The sequence below is a fragment of the Pistacia vera genome, unplaced genomic scaffold (genome assembly GCF_008641045.1).
Source record: "Pistacia vera cultivar Batoury unplaced genomic scaffold, PisVer_v2 Contig361, whole genome shotgun sequence".
Classification (NCBI taxonomy): Eukaryota; Viridiplantae; Streptophyta; class Magnoliopsida; order Sapindales; family Anacardiaceae; genus Pistacia; species Pistacia vera.
Window position 1 is genome coordinate 352,688 of NW_022196181.1, and position 14,462 is coordinate 367,149.

The following is a 14,462-nucleotide window of genomic DNA, read 5'->3' on the forward strand; positions in this document are numbered from 1 at the left end:
TGGTAAACTATCTTTGAAATCTGAGTTTTAAAAGCTACATAAAGTGCTGGCTAAATTTTAATTCTAGAGTTGCCATGTGTTTAAATTGAGGAGATCAAAATAAAAGAGTTTGTTTTATAATAATTTATGCTATGCAAGTATATATAAGCTACAACAACAAAGAACAAGTTGATAAAAGTGGAACACTATCAAGACTCGGTCTTTCCACATAAAACGATAGCCCCATTGGCAGTAATTTTGCATAGAATTTCAATACATATAATAATGGGAAAAAACATAATATAAGACATGTAACTTTAATTGACTAATTCATACCTAAGTCACTCGGTTTTTCATCTTATCTTATGTCATAATTATTTGCTAATTATTTGGCTTCTTGCTATTATGTCACACAACATTATTATTATTTTTATAATTAAGGTAAAAAATAAATAAATGAGGCAAAATCACTGTACAAAAACTTATATCACAAACATTAAAATCATCAAAATATACAACATTGGAAAGTGTCTCAGAAACTGAAGATTCATGAGGTATAATATTTGACTACTTCAAGATATAAATTTGTGCAATATTAATGGAGACAATATGTAAAGGAAGGTGGGATCCCGCTATCTATTTCTCAATTAATAGGGTTTAAATAATTATAATAATTTTTGTCAACGATAGGAAAGTTCTTCCTCCATCAAACAATTTGCTTTCAAGCTTGAAGAGATTACTATATAAACGCTCTTCATTCTGTGTTGTTATCATTCAAAACTTGTTCATTAATCTCTAAGAAAGTAAGCAAAATGGCCAACATTTGGCCTCATTTGGTCTATGCATTGGCATTTTGCTTGCTGGCTACTAATTTAGTAGCTGCTGATTACAAGCCTTACACTTATGATTCACCACCTCTGTCGCACTATGTTTATAAGTCGCCGCCACCTTCGGCGTTTGCACCACGTTATTACTCCTATAAGTCGCCGCCACCTTTGGCGTTTGCACCACGTTATTACTATAAGTCGCCAAATCCATATTGGTATAAGTCCTCACCGCCACCTTCTCCATCACCTCCTCCTTACTACTATAAATCGCCACCACCTCCGAAAAAGTCGCCACCGCCTCCTTATTATTATAAATCGGCTCCACCTCCGAAAGCATCCCCTCCATCCCCATATTATAAGTCGCCACTCCCACCATCTCCGTCCCCTCATCCTCATGTTTATAAATCTCCACCACCACCTTCACCATCACCTCCTCCACCTTATGTTTACAAGTCACCCCCTTCTCCATCTCCCTTACCAACTCCTTATGTTTATAAAACTCCACCTCCACCATCTCCATCTCCTCCTCCTCCATATGTGTACAAGTCTCCTCCTCCTCCTCCATATGTGTATAAATCACCACCACCTCCTCCTTATGTTTATAAGTCTCCACCACCTCCATCACCATCACCTACCCCTCCGTACAAGTACAAGTCTCCACCACCACCTTCTCCATCACCTCCTCCTCCTCCATATGTCTACAAGTCACCACCACCTCCATCACCATCACCTCCTCCTCCTTATATTTACAAGTCCCCACCACCACCATCTCCCTCTCCCCCTCCTCCGTATGTGTACAAATCTCCTCCACCACCATCTCCATCGCCTCCACCTCCATATATCTACAAATCCCCCCCTCCACCATCTCCTTCACCACCTCCTCCATATGTTTATAAATCGTCTCCACCTCCATCACCATCACCATCACCTCCTCCTCCATACATTTACAAGTCTCCACCACCACCTTCGCCGTCACCTCCACCTCCATACATTTACAAGTCACCTCCTCCTCCATCACCATCGCCTCCTCCTCCTTATGTTTACAAGTCCCCACCTCCTCCATCTCCATCACCACCACCTCCTTACTATTATAAGTCTCCTCCTCCACCATCTGCTTCACATCCTCCTCCCTACTATTATAAATCATCACCACCACCTTCTCCGTCACCACCACCACCTTCTCCGTCACCACCGCCACCTTATTACTACAACTCTCCTCCACCTCCCAAGGGTTACTACTAAACATATCATACTTTATTCTCGGACCATGTCTGCTTCATCAATGTGCATTGTTAGCAGACAAATATTTGTTCACTTACATATTTTCTTGAGAAAGATTTGTTTAATTGAAAGCAATACTCGATTGCCGGTACTCAAAATATCTTGAAGAAGGCAACTCTGCAACTTCTTTGGAGCATTTTACTTTCATTCACTTGTACTTTTGAGACAGTTTATTTCTATTTTTATTCAATTAATTTCTTAATTATTCAACAAATAGTACTAGAAATTACAATTTCAAATGCGCTCTTAAATTTGTAAGCTCACTTGTTAAGGCATTGTGACAAACAAAATAATGTATGGTGAAAATTCTCAGGCTTCAAGCATTCGCATTTTCTTATAATTTGGACAAACGGTTTATTTATTTATTTTATCGTCAATTAATTAATAGTAGTAAACGGTGGTCTAAACAAGAAAGAAAAAATGCAAACATACATACATTAAAGAATTAATGAGTAACAAAATGAAGATATAGTTTAGTTTAGGGGGTGTTTGTCTGAGCTTATGAAAATTAGCTTATAAGCAACAATTGCTTATAAGCTAAAATTAACTTATAAGCATTTAAAATTTTAAACAATTACGTGTTTGGTTAAAATACTTATAAGTGACTGATAAGTAATTGACGTGTTTGGTAAAATGTGGCTTATAAGTACATTTTATTATAAAATTACTAAAAAATGTACTACATTAAACAATGACATACTATGGAATTTTAAAATTAAACAAGGATAATATGGTAATATACTTGGTCAAACTAGCTTATAAGCAAAGTGCTTATAAGCCAAAAAAAAAAAAAAAGTACCTCCCCCTCAACTTATTATTTTTAGCTTATAAGCTCAAAAAAATTATAAACAAACAGGTCAGCTTAATTTTAGAGCTTATAAGCAAATTTGACCAGCTTATAAACTTAGACAAACATCCCCTTAATCTTTCAGAGTCGTTTAGAGGCGGTTTTGTTTGTTTTTATGTTTTTAGGGGTGTTTTGTAATTTTTTGGCTGGTATTATTTTGGGACGATGGTTTAATTTACTTTTCCTTGTTTTTTCAACTTAGGATTTTAGGGGAGAACTATTTAAAGGCTATTTTCAGCCCTTAGAACGCAGGTTTTTTTTTTTTTTTTTAATTATATTTTATTGATGTATTGAGAAACTTGAGAGTTTTCAGTTTATTCAGTAATCGAATCTTAAAACAATTCAGTAGTGGTTTTTATATCATTTGTTCTCTTTAATTTCAGTCACCTCTCTTGATTGTTTTAGTATTAGTTTTGTTTTTCGATTTTAAGCAAAAGTTCCTCACCTTAGACCGGTATACTTAATTAAAGGGACTTGAAATTTATAAACTCATCCAAACTTTTATTTGTTAGAGTTACGAGGTATGGAATGCGATAAATTGATCACTTTAGATTCTTTTGCAGTACGTACGTTTATAAAATTATTAATTATATACCATTGATTTAAAAAGGACTTAGTTTTTACCGTTTTAAATATATAAATCGACCTTTATATTATATATACCACCCTTGTATTATGAGTTTTACTCGTTTGGCCGTTTTGGAGTGTGTTGTCGAAAATCATGGCATTCTGACACGTCGACACTATTCACCCTGTGGAGCCTGCATCAAAAACTGTACAAACTAGTCACCAATAAAATATATCTCAATTGAGTCTAGATGATTACAGAATGGACAATACCATATCTAATTAGTTGAATAATATAGAACGGCGATATGAAAATAATTTAATTAATTGGAATAATACCAAATGCTGTATTGAGATTCGCTAATTAATATTTATATAAAAGAGTAAATTAACGACTTTTCCATATCAAATGAGACTCCGTTTGAAGATAAATTTGATTAGATTATCAACTTGCTTTCATTTATCACACATTTTCTAATCAAATCCAACTCTTTCTCGATATATCCCTCAAAAAATCCGATTCGTGTAAAAAAAACAAATTATATTAGATGACGTTTTGACTAATTCACTACTTATCACTCGGTTTCATCGATCATATTATGTCCTCAGTTTTCCCTTCTTTATTAATAACCACCCTTTGAGACTTCTTCTTAGTAGAAATTCTTAAAATATAAAGCATAAAATAAAAAAATTACATCATCTTTAAAATAAGAAAAAGTCACAAAAGAAGCCGCTGTGAAGCAATTATCATTTCTTTTTTTGTAATGAAAACATAAAATTGACTTTGTAAAATAAAATAAATAGAATAAACACAAATAGTTAATTAATCTCTTTTAAATTCGAAACTCAGCGGTATTATATTGACAGAAGATTACAGCTTTACCAAACAAATATACAAAAACTCTATTCACTGAACCTGTTTTTTTTTGCATTACAATAGCTAATTATTTTATATTTATGATTATAATTCATTTATAATTATATTTCATGCAGAAAAAATTGACTGCTTCAAGATATAAATTTGTACAATCGTAAAACATGTAAAGGCAGTGGGATGAAGGCTTAAAATAAATAAATTTTGTCAGAGATAGGAAATTCTTCCATAATTAAACATTAATTTCAGGCTTGAAGAGATTGCTATATAAACCCTTTCATTCTTTGTTGATATCATTCAAAACTAGTTCTTCAATCACTAAGAAAGTAAGCAAAATGGCAAAAATTTGGCCTCGTCTGGTTTATGCATTGGCATTCTGTTTGGTTGCTACAATGTAGCTGCTGATTACAAGCCTTACAATTTTGCTTCACCATCACCTTATTATCATAAGTCACCAATTCATACCGTTACAAGTCTCCTCCGCAGCCTTCTCCACCTCACCTCATTACTATTACAATCGCCACCGCCGCCGCTCAATCACCTCCACCTCCTTATTACTTAATTCACCTCCACCTCAAAAGCATCTCCTCCACACCAGTATTACTATAAGTCACCACCTCCGCCATCTCCATCACCTCCTCCTCCTTATGTTTATAAGACCCTGCCACCACTTTCGTCTTCACCTCCTGCTCCATACTTTACAAGTCACCACCTCCACCATCTCCGTCCACTCTCCTCCTTATGTTTACAAGTCCCCACCACTACCATCTCCATCACCACCTCCTCCATATGTCTACAAATCACCACCTCCACCTTCTCCTTCACCACCTCCTCCATATGTCTATAAGTCGCCGCCACCGCCATCACTATCACCTCCTCCTCCATATATGTACAAATCTCCTACCCCACCATCTCCATCACCTCCACCTCCATATGTTTACATCTTGCAGCATGATGAAGCTGAACATCAACGAACGAAATCATGCAGCACATGCAGCATGATGGAGCTGAAGCACAACGAATGAATCTGTTACTTAGTTAGTCTGTTATCAAGTTAGTTAACAGTTAGTTAGCAGTTTGATAACTGAATTTTAATCTGTTTAAGTTTGTTAAATAGTAGTTAGAAGTTTGTTAGTAGTTAGCAGTCCGTTAATCCAGCTCAGCTCAGATAAGTTGGCTATCAATAAACACATTGTATATAAGGGTAAGCTACTGTAACTTAGTTTTTTCATTCTGTAAAATCATTGATTCTTAAATGAAGAAGTATTTTTCTCAGAATCATTTCAGAATCAGTTTTGCATGGTATCAGGCTTCATTAAAGCAAATTTTTTTCTTTTACATCCATTACGCTTCTGCATTCACAATGACTACTTCAACAAATGAAGATTCCACCAGTTTTTCCAGTCCTTATTATCTGCACCTTAAGGAGAATCCTGCTGCAATTTTAGTCTCTCCAGTTCTCAATGGCACTAATTACCATCTTGGAAGCAAGCTATGAAAATGGCTCTATTGTCAAAGAACAAGCTGAAATTTGTAGTGGCATATCAAAGCACCCTCTAGTACAGATTCTCTGTTTTCAGTCTGGAAGATGCAATACAATGGTATATTACTTGGCTCACTCATTCACTTTCTCCATCAATTACCAATAGCATATTATGGATTATAAAGCATATGATGTATGGACTGACCTTTATGAAAGATTTTCCAAGGAGATATTTTTAGAACTTCAGATTTGCAAGAAGAAATCTACAGTTTTAAGCAAGGAGATAAAAAGTAAGTGATTACTTCACTGAATTAAATCCTTTGGGATGAATTAATGATCTTCAGACCTCTTCCATTATGCACATGTTCCACTCCTTTTCTTGTGGAATCTTGAACACTTTTAAAACCTATCGAAACAATGACTATGTGATAGGTTTCTAAAGGGCTTGAATGACTCTTTCACTGTTGTAAGATCACAAATCATGCTGATGGATCCTCTGCCTTCCATAAACAAGGTTTTCTCTTTAGTTTTCAACAAGAAAGACATTGAGTTTGAGGTGCCAAGGTATTCGTCAATAGATCTGATCGAGAAAGTGCTCAGTTCCCTTCAAAATCCCAGCAACAATTTCAACAGCAGAGAGTTCAGTCTTCCAAGTACCAACAAGGCAGAAAGTATACTCAATCTTCTGGTGGATGGGATAATCGCTTTTGCACCTACTGTGTAAGCCCAGACACACATAGAAACATGCTATAAAAGCATGGCTACCCACCAGGATACAAGCCTAGGATTCTACTGCCCACATGTCGTTGCCACAGAAGAAAACAATAACACTGAAGGTCTGCAGATACATTCTGATATGCCGTTCAAACCAAGAAACACTCTGTTTCTACTGTTTCCTTTACTCCACAACAATATCAGCAACTATTGGCTCTACTACAACCAGCAAATTCTGCTCAAACTTCACATACTACCACCAGTTGTGTCACAACCCCATCAGCCAACATTAATCCCACATTTTTCTTCCACACAGGTACTCATTTAGCTTTATCATGTACCTCTAAATCTCCATTATGGATAGTAGATACTGGAGCCACTGATCAATACAACCACTTATCATGTTTTGACACTTACAAACAAATTAAACCAATCTTAGTCACTTTACCAAATGGCTCGAAAATCACTGCCCAATATGCTGGAACAGTCTGCCTAAATAACCAACTTATTCTCACAGATGTCTTATACTTGCCTGAATTTTCTTTCAACCTTATCTCTGTAACCAAACTTACATCTTCAATAAACTGTTGCTTAATATTTCAAAGTTCATGTTGCCTGATTCAGGATCTGACTGTATGGAAGACGATTGGTTCAGCTAAAGTGCTTGATGGCCTATATGCAATGACAAAATCATGCAGTTCCAATGTTCTGCCACCTACTCAGTTCACATTACCTGCTTCAGCTTCCTTCGCTTCAACAACTACTGTTTTTGATCTTTGGCATCATCGCCTTGGTCACATCTCAGATCCTAGAATGAAACTCTTATCTTCTAGTATTCCTAATCTTCAATTTCATAATAATGAAGCATGTAATATTTGTCATTTGGCCAAACAAAAGAAATTACCTTTCCCTGTTAGTAATACTAAAACCAGTGCATGTTTTGATCTGATTCATGTAGACATTTGGGGTCCTTTCTCTACTTGTTCCATTCATGGCCATAAATTTTTCTTAACCATTGTTGATGATCATTCAAGGTTCACATGGATATTCTTACTTAAACAAAAAATCAGAAGTAAGAAATTTAATTCAATCTTTTTTCTTACTTATTGAAACTCAATTCTCCAGAAAAATTAAAGCCATTAGGTCTGACAATGGTTCAAAATTTACCATGCCTATTTTCTATGCTTCGAAAGGAGCTTATCACCAAACTTCTTGTGTTGAGACACCCCAACAAAATGGTGTGGTGGAAAGAAAGCATCAACACCTGTTAAATGTTGCCCGATCTTTGCTTTTTCAGTCTAACCTACCCAAAATGTACAGGAATTATGCTATTGGTCATGCCATTCATTTGATAAATCGGCTTCCCACTCCCTTATTGCAAAACAGATCCCCATTCCAATTGCTTTACAATACCCTCCCAGATTACAACTCCTTAAAAACCTTTGGCTGCCTCTGCTTTGCTTCTACTTTATAAGCCCATAGAACAAAATTTGATTTTCGGGCTAGAAAGTGTCTTTTCCTTGGCTTTCCCTCTAGCACCAAAGGTTTCATTCTCCTGGACTTACATTCCAGAGAAATTTTTACCTCCCGAAATGTCTTGTTCTATGAGTCAACTTTTCCATTTGTTGACAATTCTCAATCTCCTACTCCTTTACCTCGGGACAGCACTTTACCATTTTTTGATTCTGTCATTTCTTCTCAACCACCAGATAATTCTTCTTCCAATTCTTCAAACACTTCTCTTCCTTCTTCTCATCAACCTGTCACCCGCATATCTCATCGGCATCATAAGCCTCCCTATTATCTGCATGATTATCATTGCAACTTGGCCACAGCAGCTGAAGCTTCCACTTCCCAGTCAGGTATTCTTTATCCTTTATCCTCTGTATTATCATATTCTGGCTTATCCCCCAAACACTTACATTACACCCTTGCCCTTTCCACAACTGATGAACCAAAAACCTACAATCAAGCCATCAAACATGATTGTTGGAAAGCAGCTATGCAAGCTGAAATTTCTGCTTTAAACCAGAATAATACTTGGACTCTCACTGATCTTCCTCCTGGAAAAACCCCCATTGGCTGTAAATGGGTTTATCAGATCAAAAGAAAGGCTGATGGCACAATTGAGCGTTACAAAGCTCGTTTAGTTGCCAAAGGATATACCCAAACCGAAGGTATTGATTACTTTGATACATTCTCTCTTGTAGCTAAGCTTACAACTGTTAGACTCCTTCTGGCCTTGGCTGCTTCTTCGAACTGGTACCTGAAACAACTTGATGTGAATAATGCTTTCCTGCATGGGGATTTATCTGAAGAAGTTTACATGGTCTTGCCTCCAGGTTTCAGCTCTTCCTATCCCAATCAGGTTTGCCGTCTTCAAAAGTCCCTTTATGGACTCAAACAGGCCAGTCGTCAGTGGTTCTCCAAGCTTACTTCTGCTCTATTATCTTTCGGCTACACTCAATCATCTTCTGATCATTCACTTTTTGTTAAACACCATAATGGTTCTCTTACAGCTCTCTTGGTGTATGTTGATGATGTTATCTTGGCAGGAAATGATTCTCCAGAAATTGATCGTGTAAAAGCCTACCTTGATGCTACCTTCAAAATAAAGGATCTCGGTGATCTCAAATTCTTTCTTGGTTTGGAAGTTGCCCCTTCCAAGCATGGCATTTCTCTCTGACAACGTAAATATGCCCTTGAAATCCTATCAGACGATGGCTATCTAGCATGTAAACCTGCCACTACACCGATGGATTCTTTCATAAAGTTATCTAACACAGATGGTGATCTTCTCTCAGATCCCACTTCTTAAAGAAGGTTAGTTGGACGTCTCCTCTACTTAACCTCTACCAGACCTGACTTATCTTTTGCTGTTCAGCAATTAAGTCAGTTTCTTGACAAGCCAACTTCAGCACATCTTCAAGCTGCCCATCGTGTTCTTCGGTATGTTAAAGGTAGTCCAGCTTATGGTCTGTTCTTTCCTGTCTCCTATACACTCAAATTACAAGCCTTCAGTGATAGTGATTGGGCTAGCTGTCCTACTACTCGCAAGTCCATCACTGGCTTCTGTGTATTTCTTGGCTCCTCTTTGATAAGTTGGCGTGCTAAGAAACAAACCACTGTGTCCAGATCAGCCTCCGAAGCTGAGTATCGTGCTCTTGCCTCCACAACATGTGAAATTCAGTGGTTACATTACCTACTTCAAGATCTTCATGTCATTCATTCCCATCCTGCTTTGCTCTTCTGTGACAACAAGTTTGCCCTTCAGATTGCTGCCAATCCCACGTTCCATGAGCGAACCAAGCACATCGAAATAGAATGCCATGTTGTCTGACAGAAGGTTCAATCGAGTCTTATTCATCTCATGCCATGTTCTTCTTCTGATCAGTTAGCCGACTTACTCACTAAAGCCCTTTCTCTTGCACCATTTCGCCCTAATCTGTCCAAGCTGGGAATGTTAAGTATCCATTCTCCAGCTTGCGGGAGGCTCTTGCAGCATGATGAAGCTGAAGCATCAACGAACGAAATCATGCAGCACATGCAGCATGATGGAGCTGAAGCATCAACGAATGAATCTGTTACTTAGTTAGTCTGTTATCAAGTTAGTTAGTTAATCTGTTTAAGTTTGTTAAATAGTAGTTAGAAGTTTGTTAGTAGTTAGCAGTCCGTTAATCCAGCTCAGCTCAGATAAGAGTTGGCTATCAATAAACACATTGTATATAAGGGACTAAGCTACTGTAACTTAGTTTTTCATTCTGTAAAATCATTGATTCTTAAATGAAGAAGTATTTTTCTCAGAATCAGTTTTGTCACATACGTTTACAAGTCCCCACCTCCTCCGTCTCCCTCTCCTCCTCCTCCATACATTTACAAGTCATTGCCACCACCTTGTCCTTCACCTCCTCCTCCATATATCTACAAATCACCACCACCACCACCTTCTCCTTCACCCTCTCCTCCATACATTTATAAGTCACCCCCACCCCCATCTCCATCACCACCTCCTCCATATGTCTACAAATCACCACCACCACCCTCGCCTTCACCTGCTCCTCCATACGTTTACAAGTCTCCACCACTGCCTTCTCCATCACCTCCTCCTCTATACATTTACAAGTCACCACCTCCTCCATCACCATCACCTCCTCCTCCTTATGTCTACAAATCCTCACCTCCTCCATCTCCATCGCCACCACCACCTTACTACTATGGGTCTCCTCCCCCACCATCTCCTTCACCTCCTCCTCCATACTATTACAAATCACCACCACCTACCAAAGGTTACTAAACAAGTCACTGATTCCACTCGAAGCTACTCCACTTCATCAATACACAATGTTGACAGACAATATTTGTTGACTACATTCTGGAGCCAGATTTTTTTACTTTAATTCATTATTGTAAACTTCTTTGAAGCATTTCAATTTTCACTTATTTTTGTACTGTTTTACTTCTAATCTTACACATTTACTCTATTCAATAAATTAATACTTCTGACTTTAAAGTTTAAATTCATAGATAAAGGTCTAATTAATATTTAATATTAAAGTGAATTTAAAAAAAAAAATTATATAGCACCAATTTGACCTGGTTCTTAAATATTAAATCAAAGAAAGAAACTAAGTTTTAGCAAGAGTTAACATAACAATAAGGTTGGCACTCGACTATAACTTTAGAATTGATAAACAAGTCTCAATCACAGAAACTTAGGTCTAAAAGCCTAAAATAAAATCTGAATAATCATTGAATGATATCCAAAAACGAATAATATGTTTATATAGGGTGACAATCAACCCTAACAAGACTCCGAATAAACAAGAAACAAAATCCAAATTAATTATAAAAAAAATCCTAAATAAAATAGGAAAAAATGCGCAAAAAACTAAAATGGCCTCGAAGCATGCCGAAATGATGGATTTTAGGACCGAAAACGTTCCCCAACCAAGGAACTTGGTTTCCATGTCGTAGGGCTCGAAACGAACTTTTTGTTGATATATTATGAGTCCCGTAACTTCTCCTTGATCAAAAGTTATGGTAGTTTAAAGCTGGTTTGTCCGCGTTTAGGCTTTTGACACTCAGTCCCAACCAAGAATTCATCTACTAAACATTCTACGTAATATTAATTTTATGAACAAAGCTGATAGTTTTTTACTAAACTATAAAAATTAAGAGTCAATTATACATTCAATTAATTATGTCACTAGAAGATGTGGGCACAAATATTGGAGGACACAGATACTTTTGTATAGCTACAGATGGAAACTTCTGATTACCATAAATTCAAATCTTCCATCATCTTAATTATATTTATTTCCAAATTGCTATTAATTAATCAAAATATTGATCATTGTTAGTAAGGGAGAGAAACGTTTAACTCTAATCTGTTAGTTTGTTGTTACTTTTCTGTTAACATTCAGTTCGTAATAACAAGATTAGTTAGAGATTAATTATACTCATGTAAACACTATAAAAGTGTACAATGTAACTGAACAAATATCAAGAAAAAGAAATATACCAAGTTTTCCAGGTTTTTCTCTTTCTCGTGTTGTTCCTCTACTCTTCTTCCTTTTCTTTCTTACTTTACTCAAAGTTTGACATGGTATCAGAGCCATTGACTAGCGTAAAAAAATGGTTGATCTAACACATCTTTCTTCTAATTCAGCTCATAAATTATCTACTGGTTCAGTCCATTGTGCAAGTTCCTCATCAATGTCTTACTCAGCTCTTCCTGTAATTTCCCCTAAACTAACTAGGGATAATTACAGATTTTGGAAATCCCAAATTCTGTTCGTAGTTGGATCTCACGATTTAGAAGAGCACCTCACTGGATTAGTCTCATGCCCAGCTCCATTTATCAAGATTCAAGCTGAAAACTCAGAAGGAACCATGGAGAAAAGACCTAATCCAGAGTACAATCAGTGGAAGAAAACAGACAAATTACTTGTAAGCTGGCTTCTTAGCTCAATCTCTGAATCTATGTTTAATGTAGTTTCAAAATGTTAATTTTCTGCTGACATGTGGATTACCTTGGAGAAAGAATTTCTTACTGAATCAAGAACCAAAACATTGCATGTTAAGAATTTGCTGCAAAATACTAAAAAAGACAATCTAAATATTCATGAGTATTTCGTTAAAATGAAAGGATTTGCAAAAATCTTGTCTGGTAGTGGAATTGTTGTTACCGATGAAGAACTTTTAAACTATATACTTGATGGATTAAACTCTGAATATGTCCTGCTATAGTGAATATAACTACCAGATTAGAGTCTTGCTTAGATCCATTAACAATTCAGGAAGTGCAGATCATTCTGCAGAAGTATGAACTTAGGTTAGAGAAAGCAAATTTGGCCTTGAATTTTGTTATTAACACTGAGTTCAGTGGGGGGGTCAGTTCATCTTGCTAATATCTCTACAAATGAACCTGAGAAGAAGTATCAGAATGAATTGCAATCTAAGTTCAATTTTGGACAACTCAGCTCTGGGCAATCTAGCTTTGGACAGCCTCAAGTTCCCAGTCTAGTTTTTCAAACTCCTAGTTTCAAACCTCATCCATACACCTCTACACAATCCATTCCCAATCCTAATCACCCTATTAACCCATCATTTTACAACCCATCTTACTTTCCTTAATTTGGTGGTGGCCGAGGTAGAGGCAAAGGTGTTGGAAGAAACATACTGATATGTCAAGTTTGTGAAAAAACTAGACATTTAGCATTAAACTGCTATCACTGATTTAATACTAGTTTTACTGGAGCAAATGATGTGCCAGGAAAAAACAACTTTGCTCAGAATTATCTCAGATCACCGGAGAACTTTTAGCCACAATTTTACCCTCCACATGTTCCTTTCAACTCCAGTGCACATAATCCTCTGACTTCACAGCTTGACTTCTCCAATACTGTCTCACATAGTTCAAGTGCTAATTCAGTTGGATTTCCAACCATTTCTTAATCAGCTCCAGTGCAGTCTCAGATATCATCTGGATTAGAACTGTTAGGATATGAAGAAAACTGACTTGTGTTGACCATTGATATAGCTGACGTGTCAGGAAGTTAGTTACATTTCTGTTACAGTGCACATGTAGTGCACGTGTATATAAACACATGTATCACCTTCTTCATCAAGTTAATCAATAACAAGCCTGAGATTCTTTCCCTTTTTTGCTCTGTTTTTCTGCGTTTTCTATCAGTATTCTAAGTTGGTATCAGAGCCATTGACAAACGTCAAGAATGGCTGATCTCTCTCAAAATCTTTCACCTCTTCACAAAATAGACAATAGTTCAAGCTCTAAACACACTTTTGACTCAAATAATCTCATCAATTCTGCTACAATGACGTCTTCAACACTGCCTGTGATTTCAGCTAAACTAACAAGGGACAACCACCGCTTTTGGTAATCACAGATTCTCTTTATAGTTGGAGCTCACGATCTTGAAGAACATCTTATTCGTTTAATACCATGTCCAGCTCCTTTCATGAAAGCCTTATTAGATGGTACACAATCAGAGGTAATTAAAAAACCTAATCCATAATACATGCTTTGGAAGAAAACTGATAAGATGTTAGTTAGTTGGTTATTGTCATCAATTTCAGAATCTATGTTTGCGGTGATCTCTAAATGTCAATTTGCCATTGATATTTGGCTCACATTGGAAAAATAATTCTTGACTGAATCTAGAGCTAAAACACTTCACATTGAAAACCTCTTACAAAACACAAAAAATGATAACATGAGAATACATGATTACTTTTTAAAAATGAAGAACTATGCTGAGAGTTTATCATCAAATGGAGTGGTGATTACTGATGAAGAGTTGTTGAATTATATTCTGGATGCTCTTGATTCAAACTATGACGCTGTTGTTGTTAATATAACAACTAGAC

The 14,462-nt window shown here is 36.5% G+C and overlaps 1 protein-coding gene across 1 annotated transcript; it reads left to right on the forward strand.

Moving 5' to 3' along the window:
* The first annotated feature begins 791 nt into the window (after nt 1-791).
* LOC116140054 (extensin-2-like) lies at nt 792-10,987 on the forward strand. Its single transcript, XM_031425691.1, has 3 exons — nt 792-1,926; nt 5,153-5,264; nt 10,383-10,987. The coding sequence occupies exons 1-3, from the start codon at nt 792-794 to the stop codon at nt 10,864-10,866; spliced, it is 1,731 nt and encodes a 576-aa protein (XP_031281551.1). The 3' UTR covers nt 10,867-10,987.
* Nucleotides 10,988-14,462: the final 3,475 nt, after the last annotated feature.